General features: G+C 42.0%; 2 protein-coding genes across 4 annotated transcripts; one reads left to right on the top strand and one right to left on the bottom strand.

Annotated features, from left to right (window-relative positions):
- Nucleotides 1-505: 505 nt before the first annotated feature.
- Nucleotides 506-10,936, top strand: LOC121307532 (synaptotagmin-like protein 4). Of its 2 annotated transcripts, XM_041239722.1 has the most exons (18): nucleotides 506-605; nucleotides 3,646-3,950; nucleotides 4,192-4,407; nucleotides 4,536-4,595; nucleotides 4,724-4,833; nucleotides 5,065-5,170; nucleotides 5,649-5,765; nucleotides 5,870-5,978; nucleotides 6,361-6,451; nucleotides 6,668-6,789; nucleotides 6,941-7,027; nucleotides 7,341-7,519; nucleotides 7,963-8,065; nucleotides 8,413-8,574; nucleotides 8,924-9,023; nucleotides 9,384-9,486; nucleotides 9,768-9,976; nucleotides 10,152-10,936. In XM_041239722.1, the coding sequence occupies exons 2-18, from the start codon at nucleotides 3,832-3,834 to the stop codon at nucleotides 10,289-10,291; spliced, it is 2,133 nt and encodes a 710-aa protein (XP_041095656.1). In that variant the 5' UTR covers nucleotides 506-605; nucleotides 3,646-3,831; the 3' UTR covers nucleotides 10,292-10,936. The 2 variants fall into 2 exon arrangements, with proteins under 2 accessions (XP_041095656.1, XP_041095657.1); XM_041239723.1 differs by lacking the exon at nucleotides 4,536-4,595 and having other exon boundaries at nucleotides 10,152-10,935.
- A 1,274-nt stretch (nucleotides 10,937-12,210) lies between these two features.
- LOC121307527 (sushi repeat-containing protein SRPX2-like) lies at nucleotides 12,211-23,148 on the bottom strand. 2 transcript variants are annotated; one of them, XM_041239716.1, is made up of 11 exons: nucleotides 22,864-23,148; nucleotides 22,427-22,539; nucleotides 18,222-18,290; nucleotides 17,785-17,976; nucleotides 16,978-17,154; nucleotides 15,863-15,989; nucleotides 15,432-15,553; nucleotides 14,844-15,023; nucleotides 13,477-13,610; nucleotides 13,194-13,315; nucleotides 12,211-12,751 (listed from the first exon to the last, which is right to left on the bottom strand). In XM_041239716.1, the coding sequence occupies exons 2-11, from the start codon at nucleotides 22,497-22,499 to the stop codon at nucleotides 12,571-12,573; spliced, it is 1,377 nt and encodes a 458-aa protein (XP_041095650.1). In that variant the 5' UTR covers nucleotides 22,500-22,539; nucleotides 22,864-23,148; the 3' UTR covers nucleotides 12,211-12,570. The 2 variants fall into 2 exon arrangements, with proteins under 2 accessions (XP_041095650.1, XP_041095651.1); XM_041239717.1 differs by lacking the exon at nucleotides 17,785-17,976 and having other exon boundaries at nucleotides 22,864-23,146.
- Between the last annotated feature and the right edge of the window lie 1,852 nt (nucleotides 23,149-25,000).

Genomic DNA, 25,000 nt, shown 5'->3' with positions numbered 1-25,000 from the left:
TTAGTAAATACTCTGTTGTGTCATTATTGAGTGAGCACTTTGGTCTTAGTGGATGAAATAAAATACAGACCTGGAACCCAGAAAATCCTGTTTTACTGTGCAATCCCAGTTCAGCCACTCACTTATTTATGGCTGTTGAGCGACTCTGGAGGGGTGAGAATGGGCCGATCCTCCTACTCAAACTTCTAACTGCCTTTAAGAAGTATTTATCGGCAGATGTTAAAGAAATCCATTCAGTTATTGTGATGGTACAGAACTGTTCCCTTTTAGCATCATTAACAGATTTTAAAGTTATTCAGCAGCGTTTGCCGTGTGCAGCATACAGCAAAAGTGATTAAATATTTCAGGTTAAGTGCTAAAGATTTATAATTTTCAAGGTACGGTATAAACACACGTAGAATGTGTATTAATGTGTAGTGTTCCTGTTTTCTTCTGCAGGTGTAGCTCGGCTCCTTTAAAATATATTAGGCGCCCCCGCGGGCATAACAAGAAGGAGAAAAAAAGTGACTCTCTCTTCTGGAATTTGGAAGTGCTTTCCATTGCATAGTGAAGACTGTGGGAAGAAAGTCAGGAGAGCGCTTGGTTGACCTGCTGTGAAGAAAGATGTAAGAACTTGTTTTTCATTTCAGTAGTTTTGTTGTTCTATTCTGAGGCCACGGCGTTTTGTTCATTGCTTCCATACATTGTTGGGAGTGTGTTTTCTTAATTCTTTACCTCTCAGTTTAAACTAAGGGCTCTGCGTGGAACTGTCGCTAGGGGAAAAATTCAGTTAAGTCACATAGCATCAGTTCGGCGAAATCTTCAATACATCGCTACTTTTGACGCCCCTTATACTTTTAATATACCGGTATAGTTTAGAACGTTGTTTAAAGTTTGTTCAAGTTTATATTAGAATTGCGTGTTTTAACAACAAACATGACAGGGTGTGGGGAGTTGTTACAAAGAGAAAAGGTGCTTATTCCCCCTGCTGTCATGTTTTTAATGCAGATTGAAATGTATGGGGACATTTACACCAGTAGCGGTTTAGGTGAGGTGTAAGTTTTTAAAATCCAGTATTCATTATATTTTTGCAAATGAAAATATTTAACATGAAAACTGATGGCACAACGCTAGAGTTCTTAAGTGGTGTTTAAACTGGATGTGTGTGTGTGTGTGTGTGTGTGTGTGTGAGACAGACCTGCAATAAGTGATCGATTGCCTTAGCATTAAGTAGCATAAGGGATCGATCTCTAACATTTTTACTCAATGCTGACTGATTACTTATTGCACTCCTAAAACACTTTAAAATCATAAAGAAAATGCAACAGGATGTCGATCGCAAATCTTCGATTGCACATCATATATTATATATATATATATATATATATATATAATGTGTGTGTGTATGTAAGTGCCATATGTGCTATTTTAAATTCCGCCTATAGTAGAAATGATCCCTCCTGACCTAATGTATTGTACATAATCACTTAACTTGCCTGTCACCCTAGTCTCTTTACAGATTGTGTGTAGATTGTGTGTTTTCTTAGCTTGTGAGATACTGTGTCAAGTACAGTATGCTCCTGGCTATTGACTTCCTCACCTCCCTGTGCTGGGATTAACACAGATACCACAGGGGCTGGGTAAAGAGGAGTCAGGCTTCAGTAAATTCTAGCAATGTGGAAGAACAAGACACCTGTCAATGATTGCAGTGTGAACCTTGCTTACTCCTTCAGGGTACCTGTCTGCAGGGACATTACAGCTCAAATCAAGCAACTTGTTTTGACCCTCTTACTTCAGTGGCTACATCAATTCATTATTTAGTTGCTGAAAAGCCCTTGATAGCAGCTTTAGAATGACAATGACGTTATTTGTCTTTATTTGGCAGACACCTTTATCCAAGGCAACTTGCAGGTATTACAGTGCAGTGCAGGGTTACAATGCAAGATTGCTATTTAAATACACTGTAGTTTGAAGTAATACTAACAGAATACAATGTGAAACAGAATGCAACAATGTAGGATTACAACAAGTTATATCTACAACATAGTGGTGCAATTATACATAAGCTGAGGTAACACGGTGCTGAGGTCAGGCAAGTCCAGTGCATGGTACGAGGGGTAGATCAAAAGATCTACAAGTGCAGTCTAAACAGGTGGGTCTTCCTCGAGTTGCTAGTCATCCTCGTTTTACCTCCTCGTGACCCTTTGTAATCGTGAGTTACTCTTCCATGCAAGCGACGCCTGCTCTGGAGCAATCTCCCTCTCACATGTGTACTAGCAATGGATTCTGCTCGGGCTGCAGGGAGCCCCCTGCTCTGCATACGTTTCATTTCTGACATGCTTTTAGGAATCGCCTCACAAAGATATGCCACTGAACAAGTCTGCTGACAGTGCACTGCAAAACAGAAATGTATGTCTAAATACCGTACAACCTCAAACCAAGAAAAGTGTGCGCAAACCTGCTTAAAAATAGTGATATCTTTATTTTTATATGGCGCTTTTCATAGTGGACCAGTTGTTCAGTGTTGTCAGCAATATTAATGTGGTAATGTGGATTTGACATAAAACAAGCAAAACAGGATCAGAGAACAGAGAATGTCTTTCAGCTGGGGGAAAAAGCCATACTTCTGCTAGAGCACACAAGTGTGAAGGAGTGGGTCTCTAAATAGCTTTGAATTAGCCTGCGTGTACACTTGTTTGGTAATTAATTGACCCTTCTTGGATGCAAAAAAATAATTAGGACACCAGAAATAATTGTGCAGTTTTGGAAAAAAAAGCAACAAACACAATCAGGTTTACACTGGAGTCTCCTGTTGAACATGCACGCTCTATTGACAGGGCTCAGCTGGACGATTAAGCGTGTCAAGATTTTCAATGACATTTTAATTATAACATTTAAACAGAGCTGTGTGAAGCGGCTCGGACAGGGAAACAGCAGAGGCCCACATTTCAGAGGCACAGATCTCTCCTAATGTGCTGTACACCATGTAAACTCTGTTTTGATATCCAGCCCTTCGCTCTGTTAATGCACATTTGGAGAGATAAGGACTTGCTGTGGCATCTCTGTTTTAAATGTTACTGGCTCTGCTGTCAATGCAAGTTCTGTAGTCATAAATGACCATAATACTTATTATGGGAACTGTGTTTCATCCATCTGTCGTTTTAAAGGGCTACGAAATGGCAATTTTCATCATTGGACGAAGAAGTGACTACTATGGGTGTAGGATTTATTTTAGGAATGGATCTTGCTGTGTGTTACCTCTAGATTATATAGATGCATTCTAAATGCAAACAAGTAGACTCATTATACAGGAGATGTCAATGGACATCGACAGAAGGCTCTGTCACTGGTATCGGATCATTTTGAAAAACGTCTGCACAGAAAAGTTAATTGCATTTCCATAAAAAAGAAAGAACGATATAATAGTGACGTTGCAGTAAAGGCTAGGGCTGATTTGTTTGTCCTTTGGGAGTTCAGCTTTAGGTAATCAGGATGGTGCAGCAATTCCATTGCAGCCAGCCAGTCGCACCCAGCACACAGCACACATCACGTTGTCACAGCCCACTGACTGGCATTGTTAAGGCAGATTGTTTGCTCACGGGGGGGGGGGGAATGTGATCCTGCTAGTCAGAAACTGCCTCACCAGTTGGTGTGTTTTGTTTGCAGTGCTTTGTGTGTCGGAACAACTCGGAGAAGAGTAGAGGAACTGGATGATGAGCAGCCGAGTAGCGCCTGACAGAGCACACAATCCGGACCAGTTCAAGAACAACTGGAAACCACTATAAAAAATCAAACTTCGAATTTCAAACCCCTCTGTTGGCCCTCTTGAGCCTCATTTCCTACGTGCTCCGAATGTCGCAGGACTCGGAGGTCATTGATGTGGAGTTCCTGACGGAGCAGGAGCAACTGCTGATCCTGCAAGTTCTGCAGCGGGATGAAGAGCTTCGCAAGGTTGAGGAGAAGCGAATCTGGTGAGTGCCTGAAATCTGAAATCAGTGTATTGGTAACAAGCTCAGGTGTGTCTTATTAAACACCTAGTAAAACCAGGAATGGCTCAAACTGCTATGCAATGGGAGTCTTATTTTCATCCCTGCAATCAAAGAGGGCTGAGTCCAGAGAGGCTAATGATGACTAAAACAAACAGTGTGTTTTCTGTAATTTTCTGCCCGGATCTGTTCTCACGCCCCCAGTCTCTCTGTTTGTCAATTTTAGGAAGCTGAAGGCCGACTTGCTTGATATCCGGAGGAAGGGAGCCAAGCGCGGCAGTAAGAAGTACAGCAGCCTCACCTGTGTCCGCTGCCAGCAGAAACTGGGCAGGCTGGGCAGCAACACCAGCCAGTGCCACAGCTGCAATCACCAGGTGTGCCTCAACTGCAGAGTCGTCTACCCAAACGGCGCCTGGAAATGCAGCGTCTGCGCCAAAGAAGCGTGAGTATCTCGCCGTACACATAGACTCTGTGACACAGAACTGAAACTACTTAAATAAGAGTTCTTATCGGGGCAGCTTCATTTTTCCATTGATTATACCCCAGGCAATGCTTTGTTTTTGTTTCCAGTTTTCAAGAGGTAACTTGCTACTCAGGGGCCCTTTTCCTGTACATATACAGAGTTGAAAGGTATATGCAGTTTTGTAATCTAACACAGCATGCCGCACTTTCTGAAACATTGAGCGAACAAAATATACTGAATCTTACCAAGGACGGCATGTACCGTCATCATTTCTCTGGGTTTGTTTTTTCTCCAGAGAGTTGAAGAAGGCCACAGGAGATTGGTTTTATGACCAGCGGATCAATCGCTTCATCAGTGCTCCTGGATGTGAGCTTGTGCGAGCTTCGATTAGGAAGAAACCTCCAGGTGAGGACAAAAACAGCAGGTTCACTTTTAACACTCTCGTTTTGTAGACGCAATATTGTGATAGCAAACACACTTCGTGCTTAATAACAACATATTTTTCATGTCTAATTAACTTCTATGCAAGTGGGATTTCTTGATACCTTTCCAATATGTGTTTTGGGTCACTCTGTTTACTCTAGATTGTTAGAGTGGACCTGCACTAAACGGTAACCTACCTCTTCCCATTTTCAGCCAGTAAGCGGGGGACAGTGGCTGAGGTGCTGATGCTTAACACCCAGCTGACTGAGATCAAGGCTCCCATCGCCAAACCCAGAGCGAGGACAGAGAAGGAAAACGGGTGAGACACAAATCAACACCAACGCCTTTAACATTGTGTTTTCATAAAAAAAAAAAAAAAAAAATGTTGCATTGACTTTTTTGCATTTCTAATTGTTTTATTGTGCTAAACGCAGCGCTGTTCAGATGTTGTAATTTGTGGATTCCTATGTATTTCAAGCTGGCAGATCGTACCAGCAGGGGATCCAGTGTTACTTAAACTGCAGCATCTGAATTATACACTTTCACCTGCTGTTCCCAGTATTGAATCTAGAAGGGCTTGCTTTGTGATGCTTTCTAAATTAAGTAGTGCTGTGGCCCTTCCAAACCTTGTCTTTGTTCTAAATTGTTAAATTGAACCAATTAAACCTTCATCCAGACCTTAAAGTAGTTAATAATCTACGTGTTAAACCTGGAGTGGAATGGCCCTCCAGGACCATGATTGGACATCCCAGTTTTCGTATTTCTTGGTGTTGTATTTCCCTGCCTGTGTGTTTCAGCACCCAGGGCCAGGCCCAGGCTCCAGAGAAGCAGCGCAGCGACACTGAGTCTGTGAAGAAGGCCAGCCTGAGTGGCTTCAAGACTGAGTCCCGCCATGCCACCCCTGTCCTGGAGCGGTGAGGCAGAAAGACACCACTCACAATCTCGTACTGTTCGGACAGCTTGAGAAAGACAAAGGGCTGACTCATTTTATTTTATATTTGTATCTGTTTATTTTTAGGAAGGATGCTGATGGGCCCACAACCAAGACCAGCACTGCTGGGGCCACAGTGTCCACCCTAACTGTCCCTGTGCCATCCACAGAGGGCCCGATCTCCAAAGATGAACCGGTGAGGCAATGACAAGTAATCAGGGTCATCTAGTGGTTTGGGAGGTAATGGCCAACCAATCTGTAATTCCTGGTAATTCCCAAAGTACCATGTCTTATTGCTATGATTAATTTTTAGAAAGGATGATTATGTGTTAAGAATAACGGACAGAACAAATGTTCTTGAATCAGTCAATCAGGATCTATAGACAATTGCATATTTTACAAAACTTTAAAATACAAATTATTATTTTTTTTTTATCTGACCTATTTTTTGTTATGTCCGTTAGTTTATTGTTTTTCCACAAGGTGGCATCAGAAAGTCTTCTTTGTTTTAACTCTGTGGCTTCTGCAATCCCAGATATCGACAGGTGAAATGTAGTGTTTTCTGTGCCGTTCTTTAGGAATCACGTGTTGGGAGCCGGAGTGGAGGGTCTGCTGACGACTCTGACACCTTGTTCAAGAAGAATCCCAGGAAAACATTAAGCTCCACTGGTAAAACAGTCACGTATTTCACTTTAGTTTGCTTTATGCAGCCATCTCTTTGAACGGTGTGATAATATTTTTACAGTCTAGCATTGCCATGAAAATATAACCTGGATGGCTACAGTGGATACACCTCAGTATCAGACTACTGATAACCTTGGACTGATATAGTGACTTGGCAGTGTAACAAATGCATTATTTACAAGGAAAGGTCTGTTTCCAAAGCTTTTTCAGATAAACCCAGTAGGCCCAAGTCTGTGCTGGATTTGCGTCAGAATGCACCAGCAACTGAAGATGGTTCTATGGGAGACAGGAGCAAGTCGGTGCCAGGGCTCAATGCAGAGCAGGTTAGTGTTGGCTGCATTGTGTAATAAAACTGGACCGGTATGCAGGATGATTCCATTAAAGAGATTGGTGCTTACTGCTGTTTGGTAGGGTTAATTCGCAGTTCCTTACTGCATGCCCATTGTTGACATTTCCCATATCCTTCCATTTCAGGAGGAAGAGGATGAAGATATAGATGATCTTGTGCAATTCCACAGGAAGTCAGAGGTTCGTCACAGTCTTCGGAGCAGAGGGTCTTCGGTAGGTTACGGGAAGAGATTCCAGTGCACGGAAGAACAGGCCTTACTGAGAATACAATGTCGAAACTTTGTTCTTTTTTAAATATTAAATAATCTGTGATCTGTTATTGTGGTGTTGCACCTCTGTTTTCATCGATTGTGATCAGTGTTGGGACGTTTGGGAAACTGATCCCGGAGGCAGCACCCAGTAATGGAACTAATTGGGTTATAAAGTAGTCGGTGCCCTACATCAGCCACATGATCTGGACTTTAAGAATACAATGAAAATACAACTTTAAGACGATGATCTGAGTGTTGTCGTGACGGTTTTGCAGAGCACAATGGGCAGCATGATGAGTATCTACAGTGAGGCTGGGGATTACAGCAATGTGGAAGTTACCGGGGAAATTGTATTTTCACTGCGCTACGATCAAATTGCCCAGGTCCTCTCTATCTTCATCAAGGAGTGCCACAACCTTGCGTATGGGGACGAAGCCAGGAAGCGCTCCCACCCGTGAGTCTGCCTTTCCCCTTCCTTTATCGGGCCGTTTACTGGTTACCTGTTGATTTTTAGCAACATAAAAGTAATTTGCAGCAACTGCTTTAAAAGACATGGAGCCACCCTTAACAGAGTAGAAAACAGATTAGCTTTACCTAACAAGTCAGTGATTATTTACCAAGCTTTTGCTTCAGTAAAAACTAAGTAGACACCCTAGCTAGTGTATGACATTAGCAGTAGTCAGAACATTGTTGCCGCTGAGGGAAATGGATTGTTCCAATTTCTTGATCGTGGAAATATGGAAAGTGGTGAAAAATAGTAGAAAGCCTATATAAAGGTTATTCCAAAAATAAAGCAGTTCCGTTTTGCGGTATTCATTCTTTAGATTGACTGTGCTTAATGTTTTAACAGCTTCTTGCAGCTTCAAAAAAATGTGGTGTTGTTGTTCTTAAATAAAGGTATGTCAAGTCATACCTGCTCCCTGACAAATCACGGCAGGGCAAGAAGAAAACAGCGGTCAAGCGCTCCAATACTAACTCAGTCTACAATGAAACCCTGAAGGTAAAGAGTCTGCCCTTACTGTCTACTATTGGTGACCCAGGTGACATGCCCTAGCATAGTTTCATACCCAGTCACCAGCATAGAAAACAAACTAAATGCAAATGTATAACATGCATTGTGTAACGGATCCTTTTCTTTTAATGATGTGAACCATGGCAGTTAACAGATCCGCCAGATCAGCTGACCCCACTCTATGTTATGTAAATCAGTGGGAGATCCCCACAAGTGTAACCCTGTACTATTTAGAGTTTTTTTTTTTCTCTCCAGCCTTAGCCCTGGGGTCAGTAAGGTTTGGATAAGCAGCTCTCCCACCCTGCAGTAATGCTCTCTGTGTGTTTCTGCTGCAGTACAATATCACTCAGGCCCAGCTGGCAATGCGGACCCTGCAGCTGTCTGTGTGGCACCAGGACCGCTTCGGACACAACGCCTTCCTGGGAGAGGTGGAGCTGCCTCTGGACTCCTGGAACTTCGAGGCCACCGCAGAGGAGTGCCTGCCCCTCCACTCAAAGGTACCCCAAGGCTCTTTACATCCTTCCACAAATGCAGGGCGTTATGTTGTCTGTTACGTACAGCGGACAGACCAGGCAAGATGCACAGTACCGCATGCGCCAGTCCTCTCCTCCCGTTGTGCCTTCAAGGAGGTCTGTTACTGTTTTGCTTGCTAATGTGTTGCAATGTTCCAGGAACGCAGTGAAATCCATCCTGGGCTGAGACTCCACAGGCTGTCGCTACTGTGTTAAAGGAAGTTGTGTTGTACAGCAGTAAGCGATTAGACCCGCTGGGCTGCAGTGCAGGCGGTTACGGGTCAGTACAGCTGTGAAGGGGTTCTGCATTTCTCTGTTTGTGGTGTTCCTGCAGGCTTCTTCACAGTATGCTGCCTATTCTGACTATAAAGGAGAGCTGGTGATTTCCCTCAGATACGTTCCTGCCAGCAAACCTGTCTCGGACAAGCCTCGAAGTAAGTGTGACAACCAGTAACCACATGGTTAATCCAGTAAAGGCTTTTGCAACCCCTTCTCTTGCATGTACCTTTGGCTTTGGGTGGGGTGGAGGGTCTGTTATCCTGCAGTGGTGCAGAATGAGATTTAGGTTGATTTAACGCCTGAATGTTTTGCAGAGATAATCTTTGGGGGCATCAGGATCTTCAGTTTTTTAAACTGTCTGATTGAGCTTTTCCAGTTTTTAAAATGAAATGTTTCTTGTGTTTCAAGCCAACAGGTTAGGTTTGTTTGTTTTCTGTTCTGTTTGTTTCTTTCCTTTTGGACGGTAGCAGCAGCAGCAGTTAATTCTGTGTACTTTTTTTTTTTTTTTTTTACAGTAATGAAGAAGGAGGAAGGAGGAGAGCTGCAAGTTTGGGTCAAAGAGGCCAAGAATCTAACCGCCATGAAAGCAGGAGGCACTTCAGATACGTTTGTAAAAGGGTGAGAATATTCATTTTTTTCTCTTCCTTTTGCCTGGTAGATGGTTAAGAAAACAGACTGAGGCGAATGATAAAAGCACTCATGCTAGTTAAATATTAAAAACTTGTCCAATAAAGACACTGCTGGTTTGATTCCTGGTTGTGCTGAGTTTCCAATCACACCACACCACACATTGTTGGGCAATTATAGTTTATCCAGGGATTAATCCAGCTATCGTCCAGTATAATCCTATCCGGCAGTCCACCTCACTCATTCCTAGACTATTTATTTTTCTCCTCTAGGTATTTGTTGCCAGTGAAGACCAAAGTGACTAAGAGGAAGACCCCGGTGATAAAGAAGACTCTGAACCCTCACTACAATCATACCTTCGTCTACAAAGGCATGAGTCCCGAGGATCTGAAGGATGTCTGCCTGGAGCTGACCGTGTGGGACCGGGAGGCGCTGTCCAGCAATGACTTCCTGGGAGGGGTCAGACTGGGCATGGGTACCGGTAAGATACGTTTTCTCTTATGTTCCAAAGCTGTCTGTTTTTCATTCTTGCATGTGAAAAAACTATTTATCGGAGGGCAGGCCAGAGGGTCTGTAATTTCAAAAGTAGGACGGTAGGGCTCCAGACAGTTAGGATGAAGGTATTAAGTGCTTGCTGTGTTTCTGTCTCTTTGCAGGCACACACAAAGGAGAGAAGGTCGACTGGATGGACTCCACAGGCGAGGAGGTCGGTCTGTGGGAGAAGATGATGCAGTATCACGGCTCTTGGGCAGAGGGCTCTTTACTGCTCTACTCCACAATGGGCAACATCAAATGAACAGACACCGTCGCTACGGCAACATGAAGGAGAGGTGGAAGGCATCTGTGGAGTAGACCCGATATTCTGTGTGTGAAATTCCATTTTATATTTTAGTAATATCATTCCAGTAATATTCTTTAAGGGTTTGATAAGAACATACATTGTTGCGTTTTGTCTTTGTCTATCACCGCAGAACTCTTCCATGTATTAGGGATGGGGTTTAGTTTTAGTTTAACACATTTTCTAGGTGAATCCATATTAATCAATGTCACAATAGTCTAGGCGAATGATGCTATATCAGTACAGTGCAAAGAAGGTTTGTTATACTGTTGATAGGATTGTATGTGACCTATTCCTTTGTGCATATATATGGGTCAATACATTTGCTTTTTCTTAAAACATTCACACAATGACAAAAGCAATGTACTGCATCTATTGAAGCTCAGAAAGGAATATGGGAAGTGAATTTTTAAAAAAAGGGGTTTTCTATTTTTAATATAATCAAAATGTATGAAATATATATAAATATATTCCAATGTTATTAAAGATGGGCTCTGTTGTCTCTCTGTGTTTCTCGAAGGGCTTCAAGTAGCATTAGCATAACCAAGACAGAAGTGTTAAAGGGACTAGGAGCTCTTAAAATAAACAAATCCCCTGGGCCGGATGAGATCCTCCCAATAGTACTCAAAGGAATGAAAGAAGTTATTTACAAACTGCTAACCAAGATCATGCAACAGTCTCTTGACACAGGGGGGTTGTACCGACAGACTGGAAAATTGCAAACGTAATACCGAATCACAAAAAGGGAAACAAAACTGAACCAGGTAACTACAGACCAGTAAGCCTGATTTCTATTATATCCAAAACAGGCCAACAAGATGCTCAGATACATTGTGAAAAGTGTTGAATTTAAATCAAGGGAAATAATGTTAAAACTGTACAATGCATTAGTAAGACCTCATCTTGAATATTGTGTTCAGTTCTGGTCACCTTGCTACAAAAAGGATATTGCTGCTCTAGAAAGAGCGCAAAGAAGAGCGACCAGAACTATTCCGGGTTTGAAAGGCATGTCATATGCAGACAGGCTAAAAGAATTGAATCTATTCAGTCTTGAACAAAGAAGACTACGCGGCGACCTAATTCAAGCATTCAGAATTCTAAAAGGTATTGACAATGTTGACCCAAGGGACTTTTTCAGCCTGAAAAAAGAAACAAGGACCAGTGGTCACAAATGGAGATTAGACAAAGGGGCATTCAGAACAGAAAATAGGCGCTTTTTTACACAGAGAATCGTGAGGGTCTGGAATCAACTCCCCAGTAATGTTGTTGAAGCTGACACCCTGGGATCCTTCAAGAAGCTGCTTGATGAGATTCTGGGATCAATGAACTACTAACAACCAAACAAGCAAGATGGGCCGAGTGGCCTCCTCTCGTTTGTAAACTTTCTTATGTTCTTAAGTGGAACTAGTGGAGGCAGATCACGTTAATCACTTTTTATAAGGATCTGTTTCATAACAGTTAATTACAATAGCATCTTACTGACACTTTACTAGTGCAAAGCTTACTGTTCAGTAATTCTAACATTTCTTAAAAGGAATGTTCTTCTAAAACGTATTTAAATATTCTTTACATCATCCAGGATAAGCACCTACTGTTATATTGATTATCGAAAAGATCCATAAACGAAGGGTTTGCACGTTCTTTGTTCATTCTGCTGGTAATTCAGTGTAAAGCAAACTCTACTGCATGAACATAATAAGAGCTTTAAACAACCCTTTTCTATTATTACACTGGCCACATGGCTGTCCTGCTCCATAATCACATTTTGTAATTGTGTTTACACAATTGTAAAATGTGCTCTGCAGTGTTTGCCAGCCACAAGAATGTTTAATGTTTATCTTAAAGGAGTTTAAAAGACTAGTCTACAACAGGTCACCCACAGGTTATCCTGGTGTGTAGTTTTATCATTGTTATAAAAAAGAAAATGTACAGGCTCCCGAGTACAAATCCATTTGAAGTGTACAACTTTTTTTTAAAACCTTACAACCTAAACAAACACACATATATGCCCGTATTCATCGTAGATGTTCCGCTGTTTTAAAGCCTGTGGTTACACTTTAGTAACATGTAGGAAAAACTACTAGTGTGGGTAACAGTCAGTCACTTGTGGAGGCGTAAAAAGGTAAGAGAGGGTATTTCCAGTTCTCAAGTCTGTCACCCGTTAGGTGTAAAGCGAGTCCTGCACTGGAACTCTTTTTCTAGTCTGGTGGAGCTCCTGTGATCTCGGTCTCGTCCCGTCAGTCGCAGTGGTCCCGGTTCTTCTCCAAGCGCTCCCTCTCCTCGGTGCTCAGCATGTAGGTGTCGATGTAGGAGAAGAGCTCGTCCGAGGTGACGGGGTCGATGTAGCGTTCGCGGTCCATGCCCTGCTTGTCCACCAGGACCATGGTGAAGTAGGCTTGAGAGATCCTCATCACCTGCCTGTAGAGACAGAGGAGTACCATTAGTCAAACACAAACTTGCTACAGCCACACAGAAAGGTGTATCTCTGAAATATCACACCTACAAATGGAGAGATCGCATAAAGTAGGTCCTGTGCTTCCTCTGCAGTTTCTTTGCTCTAGGATGCCAAGCAGAGCCTCTATGAGTGTGCTGGAGATTTAGAATTAAAATACTTAAGCAATAAGGAACACTCAGGTATATACATTTGAAGCCATTGTTAGGTTTGTGGAGTGACTGTAATCCTGCAGCAGGTAAGCAAGCCACTGGCAGTAGTTCTGGAGGTATGCTGTACATAGTTCATGTACATATAATCTCTTAACCAATCAGAGAGCAGGATTTCTCCCCACTGTGATTCAATCAAGCATCACTCACCATTATTGATATGAACCAGACAAGCAGCCAGATTGACAAGTTTGCTTACCTGAGCTCGTCGATGACCTCGGAGGAGAGGCGGTTCTCCTTGATCCGGCCCACCTCTCGGGGCGGGAGGCCCAGCAGCTCGATCACCGTCACTTGTCGCAGGTCCAGCCCGCAGCCCGCTCTCTGTAGAGGGGACACGCCAGGGAACATGATTACAGGGCTGCCTAATCCTGATCCAAAATCTACTGTTTAAAATCAGTAGTATTGACACAGTAAAACATTCTAGATTTACAACACGGACGTGGCTCGGCTAAAGAACCATGCCTTTTTTTATTTTTACTCACCTGTACCATAATATTCTGGAGTTTATAGTACTGATTGGAAATATCGGGAGTGGAGATGATGAGTATCCTTCTCTTCTCATAAAACTGATCCAGGAGCGATGCGGCACTCCTCACATCAGTGTTGACCTGAATCACTGTGAAGAAGATCCCGTTAATCAGACTCGCTCCCGCCATACAAAGCTATATCGCTCAGTTATCACTCCTGCATACATACAGTGCATAATGCCTGCTATTGTGCTTTATTTTCCAACTTCTGCTATATTAAATTTGCAGAGTTCTTTTCATTGATTTTCCTGGCCTGAACTCCAGGAATTTCCTGGCTCTAGGAGGCCCGTAATGAGCTCCCTCAATGATATTTGTTAGCTCGAAGATCCCAGTACTGGGCTTTGGCTAGGAGATTTTCCATCTCTCATATCCACACTACTGAGCTGCTTGGTATGCTGGCTTTCAGATATGCAGCTTATCCAGCAATATTGCCATTGGTTTTGCATTCAAGTGAGGCTCTTTCAAGCTTGTGCCCACCGGACTTTATTAACCTTCTATTCTTCTCACATCTCTCGTAGGCAGCGTAGCCTGACAAGAGTGGGCTTACGCTGACAAATCTGCCTGTGCATAATTCATAACCGGTCTGCCTGTGTTTCCATGAAAAAAAAAAAAAAAAAAATGTAATTCAGGCATGCCTGAGGTAAGACATGACTGATAAGTAATATTCCAGGCCCCCAGTCCCCCCCCCCCCCCCCCCCCCCCTTCTCTAGAACAAGCTTCCAAAGGAAGGGGGCAGCAGAAGCTAGCTAGCACACCCCTTCTGGATTCTAATTAAGTCTGTTTGATCATCTGTTTGCTGTCTGGAAGGATGAAAGGTCCATTTTTATAGCGTTCTGCACAATTTGAACTGCAGGATAATTTTAAAACTTTTCTGGATCGCACCTACAGTAAATATTTTTTTTTTAACTAGTTCACTAACTCTTCCCTATAGAAAAAGCATGCTTTCCACTAAACTGAATAGCAAGTCTTTCCTTGTGCTGGTAATGTTGAGGGGGGAGATACACATTCAGCAGTCTGTCTTCAGTGTCTGAACTGTCTTCCTGTTTGTCTGGTTTTTTATACTAGCTTGTTTACAGATGTATCATTCAAGATGCCATATTTTTCTTCTAGATTAAAATACACCACATAAAGCCTCTTTGTCAGCAGGCATAATGCAAACTTAAACCACAGACCAATGAACTACAACAAGGCAATGCCAGGGGCCCATACAGCTGCTATTGTTCTAAACCTCAGCAACTAGACACCAGAGGATTCTGGGAGGAGTGAAGAAGGAGGAGGAGAAGGAGGAGGGGTGTGCATGCACATGTTCCCAGGATACTCACTGACACACACAGGAGTGGCTCCAGCCCAGTTCCGGTTGAACTGGCACACCCTGGATGGGACCCCCCTTCGCTCGTAGCCCCCATCGCACGAGTACTCACAGACGGCACCGTAGTTATTGCCCCCTGAGGAGCAAGTGATGTATCCATGAAGTGGAGGCTTCAGAGCAGGGCACCTTCGCACTGAGCCCAGCAAGACAGAGAGAGAGAGGGAGGGAGGGCACGTCAATGGCAACAAAACCTGCATTGAAATAAAGCTGTCTTGTGGTATCTACATTTTAAATTTAAAATCTATTTACTTAAACAGGACAAAACCCTTGAGATACGCAACTGATTTCGTGGGGGCCCCAGCTCTTCATGTTTCTAGTATTAAGTTCTTCCTTTTAAACCAAATCTTTCCTTATTAACTTTGCTGGTTTATTTTTACTTCAGAGTCCTGAAGGAATTTGCTGGCTCTAAGATCCAGATACGAAGTTCTCTGCATTAAATAGTCATTACTGGATATGCTGTGATCACTGTATTTACGTTTGCTGGCTCTGTAATCCACAGCCCTGAGTGGTCTGTATTTGATAGAGGTGCCTGTTGAATTACCTTCCACTCGCACAATGAACTTGCAGGCTGCTTTGTTCCTCGCCTGATCGTACACCAGGTAGCGGATAACGTGCTCCCCCTCTGGGAAGATGGAGCCTGGCCCCGGCCCCTTCAGAGTCACACTGCACAGGAACAAGGTACAGGATCACAGTACATAGGAGAACCTAATGAAATGTTATCCGCACATGCTGTGGATCTGTGACAAGGTTCATGTCACACTGCATCCACTCCTAGCACGAGGCTAGACTATCACTGAATAACCTCTTCAGGGTGGAATGCATTGTGTATTGTACAGTAGACTCCATGGGGGCTCTGAAGAGGACAGCTCCAGGTTACGAGGTGGTCTAGCCCTTGTATTGATGTATCTAAATAAACAAACCCCTCGTGTCAATTCCAGAGACTGATAAAAAATAGCCCCCCTGCCCTCTTACTCTGTCAGCGTGGCGTCTGCGCTGTCCTGGATGATGGGAGGGTCCCAGTACACTCTGGCTGCCAGCCTGTCTGGCTCTGCCACCTTCACCCGGGACTGAGGGCACTTGATCTTCGGAGGGTCGTTATCTGAAAGACACAGTGAGCTGAAACAGATTCTGTTTCACATGTCTGTCTAAAACTGACAGGACAATTTACAACATCTTTAAAATAGCAAAAGAGGAACACACAGGCAATACATCTAACTCCCCAGGCTACTAGGCTACAGCTATACCAATCTGCAATGGGACCTTTCCAAACCTTTAAACCTGGTGCCCAGAGAAACACAGACCTGATTTCTGAACAATAAAGAGACTCAGAGCTGAGGATGCGTGCTGTTCGATAGCACACTGCACTGTAATGCGTTTTATTAAAACTTATTCAAATGCTGCGTTCAGCTCAGCGGTTGGTAATCTTTCTGGCTTTAATTTGCTCGCGGATTTAGCCGTTTGCCTGAGCTGCTTATGCAATGAGATTACAAGATGTTTTGAGAAAGAGAATACAGTGAGAAATAAATTAGGCAGTTCTGACAGAGCTGTGAGTTATTAAGTCTTAATAACAAGCAGAACAGGGCTTAACGCAGAGTCACAAAGAGGTTTCGCACTGTTGTGATGTACAGTAAGAGTGCACCTTAACTGTGTGACTGATTATCTCAGTAATGATACGTATCATTATTCTTTAAGAAAATGGGTAGCACAATTATATTGTAATAACTGGGTAGTAACCAATGGGTCCAGCTACAGTAACAGTACATGGAGAGCCTGGTGAACTGCATTTTGCAGAAAAAGCAGAACACGTTCATAGTTACCCAGTTATTACAATGTTATTACATGGTTAGGTATAGCCCGTGAACTACAGTTCTACCACTAAATCTGTAACTTAAAATTAGAAGAAGCTTAGTCAAGCCAGCAATTTCCCCAAATGTCTTCAATATGGCGTTTGTCCTACAGGAATTGAATTGATTTTGTTTGTAATGACAGCTGGGTCGGCTGCTTCGCTGTGACACATGGGTATCCAGTTGATTTGAAACAGTAAGTAATCATAGAGCTATCCCTCCTCATGCAGGGGTGTTATTTACCTACACAGCTGGGCTCCGTGCCGCTCCAGCGCGCCTCCTCTAGGCAGATCCTGCTGCGATCTCCCTCGAGCTGGTACCCCGGGGCGCACGAGTAATCACAGCGCGAGTCCACCGCCACGCTCATGCTGCAGGAGTAGGAGCCGTAGGTCACGACCGGCAGCACATGGCACCTGATCTCTGGAGGGGCACATTTAGAGGTGATGGAAGATTATTATTATTATTATTATTATGACTCCAGGTTTTCATGTGGATTCAATCACATAATACAATTTCAAGATAAGCTCTGAGTTAGTTCCTCGCACTTAAGCTGTGTTTGTCACCTGTAACTATCAGTAACTGTAGACGATTCAGTGTGTGTACAGCTGTAGCATTTAAATTAAAAACAGTCTTAATTCTGATTAGTAGTTTGATACTACGCACCATGTATAGTGTGCCTTTGTAATACCTGGCGCTATATATATATATATATATATATATATATATATATATATATATATATATATATATATATATATATATATATATATATATATAATTTCAGGTTTCCAAGCCCAATACCTCACAGTGCTGGCAGCCAATTGTAAAACAAACACATGCCAATCCAGCCTATTGGAGGCTTTCATGGCAAAAATAACCCAGATGAATGTGTCTAGACTAGAGTAAATCAACATGTGAAACAAGTGTTCATTGAGATGCAGGATGACACAGCTATGAAACCAAGGGTGGACGGCACAGGAAAGCAGCCAATGTAACCTCCCCTTGGTGTTTGGACAGTCCTGTCCCTCAAACAAAACTCTCACCACTCACGTCGACAGTAGCCGGTTCCAGACCAGCGGCGGTTTGGCAGGCACTGGACGAACCTTTGACCAATGAGGCGGTACCCGCGGTCACATGTCAGTTCACAGCGCGTCCCCATGGTGCTCCTGTAATTACCGCCTTGAGGAGAGAAGCAGATAGCCTCCCCATTCAAGAGCGACAGAGGGTAGCACCAGCGGGGAGCTAGGGAAAGGGTAGACACAGTCAAACAAATATCAATTACACAGCAATTAAAATCTCGGAAATGAAGGCTTGTAAACTAGTACACTATTTAATGGTCTTGGACAGATTTTCTTTATGTCCAGCTGATTTAACATGGCAACTATATAGTTGGGAACGAGCCGATACAATTCTTCAGCTGTTGGGCTACCAAGAATAGGTGGACGAGACTAATTTGAGTAAATGAAAAATAATTCCTGCACACTTACTTCTGTAATCTAGCTGGGGAGTGCTGTAGGACACATCAGACTGAACTTCATTGTAGCTGCTCCCAGAACCTGAAACAAACACAAGAAGCCTCCTGGTCACCTGCACAGCAGTGGCATAGAGAATGCTGGGATGATCAGAAGGTGGAGGGGCAGGCAGCTATTCTAGCCTCTGTCATGCAATGCTTCCCTGTGGTTTTCACCATGCTTTACCATATCTGTCTTTCATCAAGTATTCTGGTGCTCTGTCACGCTTTGCTCTCCGGTGTCTGCTCAAGAGCAAGCCAGCTTCTCCAGATGCGAGAGGCATGCTTTACAACAAAACACTCCTGTCTCAAACAAGTTTCATTTAAAACCCTGTGATTATGCTTTCAAAGCAAAGAGACCAGGATTGTGGGATCTGGAGTCAAGGAACTATGCAGAAACCAGGAGAAACCAGGCAACTGTTTGTGGTATAATGATGCAATGTTGGGAGGCAGGACTCTAGGAATATAATAGACACTTAGTTACAACGTGCACAGCGCCATGCGGTGGCAGAATGTTGTAATTACTGTTTTAATGTGATTTTTTTATGCAAAGAAAATACAAGCTACCCAAAGGCAGACTGTTGTATTTATGTTTAACTGGATTTTTGCACCAGGGGTCAAAATAATGTAATTGTGTGAAAGATCTTGGCAGATTAACAATAAATTAATATGCACAGCCATCGTCGGTAGCATAACCCTATCCCAAGCCTTAAGAAAGGGGACCTTTAAAGAAACATTACAGTGATTCTTACTGAGCATGGTATGTATTGGTGAGGTCTATGTTACAGTAACAGAACCATTAGGGATGAGCTGATTCAAGTTGCCAGGTTTGTGTGGGAGTACAGTTTCTGGGAGGCTCTGATGGTCACCCCTGCACACATGTGTGACTGTACCACATAACGGATGGATCAACACTTCTATCCGAAATCGTAAAGGACAGTTCTTAATAGCTGGCTGCCAGCCACAGGATTACCACCTAATAATGGAAGTGTAACCTGGGATGCAAACTGAATCCAGATACACTTTGTGCTGTTGTGGAAGGATTACTGGTACATCGCTGTAAACAGTGTCAAAACAAAGTTTTCTAAATGAATTAAAAGTATCTGCAGTTAAAAGTATTTACAGAAGCCTGGTTTCTGGTCCTGTAAACCTTTCCCCAGGCAGCTCTTACAAACTTCAAATCTGTTTTTGTTTTTTTATTTAATTATTTTATTCCATTTGGAAACCATTACTTTCCCAGAGAGGAAAAACAGGAAATGAATTTGGAGTTGTGCTATTAATTTTCCAGGTTTCAGGCCCTGAATTATTTGTGCATTCATCTGCTTGAAGTGGTTGTTAAACTAATGCAATTGATAAACATGTCAGCACACATCGCACAAGAATAAAACTGGCATGACTGCATAGTATTGTGATCTGCGGAATCCTATGTTGCATTTCAAAGGCCTTTGACTGATCGTGAGTAAAATATTCTGTGCTTTTTGCTTTATTATTTGTAAAATGTAACACGGAATAAATACTGTAACTGTACAGTGTGATTGTTACATGTCATGAGCCTTTTTCTGCTTCTCTTTTGCTGTTTATAGAGTTTGGAAAGTTTACAGAGCTAATACAATAATTCTAGTAAGTCTCATCTTATACTAGTCACTGTCATTTTGTGGGTCTTGTGTGTTCCTGTTTAAAAAGATGCATTATGGTAGTTTAATGGTGCTTTATTTCAAAGCTATTAGCAGAATTTACTGATGGCTTCCTGGAGATATTTAATTGCTGCACTTGCAGGACATTACACTCTCATAGGGGAAAATGTGTGCTTCTTCAATCATGGAAAATGTGAGATCTATGAAGTGATGACAATGCATACAGATATTTGGTGATAATGACTGGGATTCGTATGTTAGATCTATTTAATAAATTAATCTCTCTCATGCTGTCCGTGAGCAGTTTGAGTTCCCAGAGCCTGGAGAGTCCTGGTCCTGACAATTTAGAAGGTTAGGTGAACACCATATATTCGAGGTGCTTAATAGTTAGTTATTAACATGTAAATCAAAGGCTTACCACAGCTGGTGTACACACTTATAATTAGGCAGCATTAAGCATAAAGGAGTATCAATTAGGGGATTACAACAGGGAGTTCAAACAAACAGGAGAGTCACTGATTATACCTCTTCTTCAAGGTCTGTGTTTAGAGGAAGCTTGCACACTGTGACATTGGAAACATAGGCACACCTGTAAAGGGTTTCCATGTAGTATCTACAATAAGAACAGGTATTCAGGTCTGAATTTAGGTATGGTTACAGAAGTGTAGGCACTGTATTCATAAAGCATTAGCGTGCTTGTGAATGCATTGGGGTCCTTTGAAGCAGTGCAAGGATGTATATGGTATGGGAAACGGAAAACTATACGGAAAACTATAAAACAAACAAACAAACAAAAAAGAATCAAGTTGCCTGACAACGATTAATAGTCACAGAGAAATAGAAAGTCCCATTGCAGTCTGTGCACATGAATACATCATGCAATTGGAACGTTATTTAAATAAGGCTAGTCGTGCTCCAAAACCTGTGTAGCCATTCATAACCATTTGGAAAAGATTATCTGTTATAACTGTGGAAGGGAAGGGATTTCATGCTATTATAAAAAGGAGGCGGAAAATCCCAATAACAGCATTGTCTTCTGGCTCCACTGGATTGATGTTCTACATACAGCCAATCAATAAAGGACATGCCTCTGTAACACCGCTACCTAAAAGTGCAACTCTATGCATCTGAAGACTATGATCCAATTTCTCAAACTGATTTAGTTGATTTTTTAAGACCCTTTGTTCCTTTCTATCCTGAAAGTGCTGATACTATCCTCAGCAGAATGACATGACATCCCAGTGAGTGTGTGCTTTTAGTGGTGCCAATACTGTCTCCAGCCACTGCCCACACTCCTGTGATACAGTTATGCGTCACTCGAAACTAATGAGTTCCTCAGTCCTGGTTTTGTATTTTTAGCATTGTGGACAGACTGAATAGGGAAATGGTTACCAGTCATAAACGTCTGGGTTTAAATGGACACAAAGCAGAAAATAACTATGTTAATAGATTAGCTATAAACACCAGTTGTTGTTTTGTTTGTTTTGTTTTAATCAAACCAATAACCTATGTAATTAAGTGCTGAGGTTGCTTACAGGATGGAACTGGGTGAAATACTCTCCAACTCCTACCTAAAATGAATCCCCACTGTCCCATATATCTAAACTCAACATTAAGTGCACGGACGAATGGATCCACTTCTGTAATGAGGAATGGATTATAGGAATGTTATATCATATGGGTGTCTGGGAAGCAGCACAAAATTGTAAACACAGAGACCCACTAGCAACAATTATTCAATTTATTGTGACGGTCCTATCACAGTGCCTAATATTACCGTTTATTTGGAAAATGTGCTTTTGATTTGAAATTCAGTGCGTGTTCCCTCCTGGAAATTCCACCAGCTGCTAGTGAGCTTGGAAATTAAGAGTCGGAAAGTGGAACAAATATTTATTGGTCTATAGGGAACCCAGCAGGTATATGCAATATAGCCTAAAAAAAAAAAAAAAAAATATGGTGATGGACTTACACGCTTAAGTGCCATATAGCACCGCCGTTCAATGTAAAGAATGCTATTAAAACGGATCAAATATACTTCAGTTGTGCGTTTTAGTTTTGTAATTAACCGCACATTAAAACACCATTCACACGACCACTGCATTAAACTTCATTGGCAGTCAACTGGAAAACTATGTAAACTAAAAGTGTTTATACACACACAACCCGTTTAAATAACCGTGTACTCCGTGTTAAAGGATAATAACAGCTGTTTCTAATGGAAACTCTTAACAGTAGTAGAGGGAGCTCTGGAGTGCATTAGCTTCCCGTATGACTGCAGTGACGCTAATGCAAACAGAATGATGAACGGTAAAACAAAGGACTGTTTAACGCATCTTGATTTTCATAATCAATTTAAAAACGATCTATGTATCTCACAGATTCCCTTAACAAAAAACAGATTTATATTGAGTATAGGATGCAGACATGTGAAACGGGTGTTTGTTAAGCAGGTGAGTTGTCAGAAGTCCTTGTCCCTTGTGTAGTTCTCCCATTGGATTTAAATCGTCTGAATTAACCCCAGCAGCCTCGGAATACAAAACCAGCTTACCTTCGTAAGAAAGTCCAAGCAGCTCCGCTGTTATAGGAAACAGAAGCACCAGCGACAAAGCGTCTGTAAACATGTCACCTCTTCCTTCGTTTCACAACTGAGAAGAAATAGTCCTGCAGTAAGAAAGTTAAAGTATTGCGTTGTTTTCCTCCAAATCCTCCAATAAAAACAGCAGATGTAAAGCTCACCGAATATCATAGCAAAGTCCATAAGAACGTCAGCGCAACTATTAATAGATCACACACGACAGCTACCGGTCAAACAAAGCGCTAACGTATAATTAATAGGTGCTGTCAAGTTTTTGCCAACCTTTTTTAAAAGTTTGCTCATTAAATTCTACATGTTGAAGCGATGCTAAAAAGACGCATCCTTTTTCTACTTCAGTAACTAATACCCGACATCCACGTTCACTGTTAGTACTATAAATGCAAGTTTACCTTTTTAAAATCCTAGTCTGTTGAAATATCTCTTGTTGCCGTGCAGTGTTTTCTTTGTTGCCAGAGACTTCTGTTGGCGTCTTGTTTCACTTCTTTCTGAGTGATTTGCCAGAAGTACGCAACGCTGACTCTGTCATTCGCTTTAAAGAAACCCAGACTCGTTTCTTTAACATTGCGATCTTGTTAGGGTTGTCAGACACCTCCTCGGTTTTGACGCGGTTGGTACTGTACAAATTGCCTTCTTATAGTGAAACCCATTGTGTCTGACATCCTTCTTGTTACTGTGAATTAAATGCAGTGCTACTGCTAACGAGGCCAGTAATATGTGTGTACAGCGAGCACGGCAACTGTGTAATTTTTTTCTTCAATAATTAGATATCTTCTGTGTTCCTTCACCGTGCTCTGTGATCAAATATTTAGTTTAACAATCACATAAATGATGTACTGTACGTTTATGTTGGTTTCGCGATAAATACTCTGTTGTTGGTGACTACAAGCGTCCAAATATATAACCCGCACATGTAAGTTAGCTAAAGAAATAAATCCGTTTAAGTACATCTGGGGTGATTTTTTTTTTTTTTTTTATCAAATAATCCTGATAAACTCTTTAACTGTGGATTTGTCTTTCTGCGGGGAAAGGAAAATCTGAAAATGTGTTTCGATTGCACTCGACTCGATCAGTGGATTGTTTTTGTAGCTCCCCACTCTTTACACGGGCATCCTAAAGCATCGCTTTTCACATTTATCAACTCCTCTGTAACGTCGCCAATATATTTGTGAGCTGGTCTGTAAACTGTTTTGCAGCAGATCACAATCTAGGAGAAATGTTCGTGCTCAGTTACCTCTATTTTGATTCGTTATTTACATACCTGGAATCAGATAACATCTGCTAGCCTCAGATGTGTTCAAAAACACCAAGTGAAACGGTTATGTAAGTCTACCACAAAAACCACTCCAATCTGCACTGTAAATTAGTCAGCAACGAACATTAACCCTACAGTATGACATTTTAAATGTAATTTAAATGAGTTGTAATGTGTGTATTTTCTCACACAGAATGCAGGTACTGCACGAGTATTTTGCAGTAGGGTAGATAGCAGTGTTTTCCGGGGTCCTTACAAAGGCAACATGTTGTTAATAAAACAATGCATAATCCTCTCCCAACAGCGAAACCCTAAACCTAAGGTCAGTGTCCTATACTGCAGCCATTACACATCTAAAGCAGTTCATGTCTGGCAGAGAATAAGCGTTTTAAATAAATAACCGACAGGAACATTTCGTGGTACTTTTATAAGCACTCCTGTCAATAGTATGCCTACTATTACTCAATCATACATCAGTCAGCTAGAACTTCTACAGCACTCAAGATCTACATTATAAGGATTTTAAAAAACGTTCTCCTCCACGTCCCCGGGAAATGCCCCCGTTCTCTTGGCGGGCCTGGTAATCACTAACGAGCCACACTCGCCTATCTTGCTACGCTGGTAATGATCGCTTGCTGTTCAGGGCTGTGCAGTGCTGCATGCAGAACAGCATGTGGCGCTGTGTTGGAACACAGGTAATTAGGCGATGCTTGTGTTTTTAACACAATCATTTGTGAACGTTTTGTCGGGGTATTCACATTCTGCTATTTGCTTAAATTTCTCACCTTGCCTCAAACAATTACCCTTCGTCTACGTCAGATTGAAATATTAAACTGTACAGTTACGGATGAACAGCAGGAGACTGTGTCCATTTTTTGTAAAATGTCCTCAAAAAACAGTCTTCTAATCCCATTAAAATGAGATGCTCCCTGCTGCTATATTAAAACTGTTATCAATCAATTAAAGAACCAATAATTAAATAAAAACAATATTAATTCAACAGATCGGTCCTTAATCGATAGCGCATTGACTTGCAAGAAACTAAGTCGCAGATGTGTCATTGGACAACTGGAACAGAACCTTGGCATACATTAATGATATAAAACACATTTTAGTATGCTGATAAATAAATACAGGGTTAACAAGTTATTGTAGAGATAAGGTCAGTTTGTATTACACTTTGCACTAGCTTTAAACAACATTCTCAGACAGACTCTGTCACCACAGACTGCCACATGGCACCTCCTGCGTGGAGTTGATAGGACGAGATGAAC

Source organism: Polyodon spathula, chromosome 57, assembly GCF_017654505.1.
Source record: "Polyodon spathula isolate WHYD16114869_AA chromosome 57, ASM1765450v1, whole genome shotgun sequence".
NCBI classification, from domain to species: Eukaryota; Metazoa; Chordata; class Actinopteri; order Acipenseriformes; family Polyodontidae; genus Polyodon; species Polyodon spathula.
The sequence above is the reverse complement of the archived record's forward strand: the minus strand, read 5'-3'. Positions and strand labels throughout refer to the sequence as shown.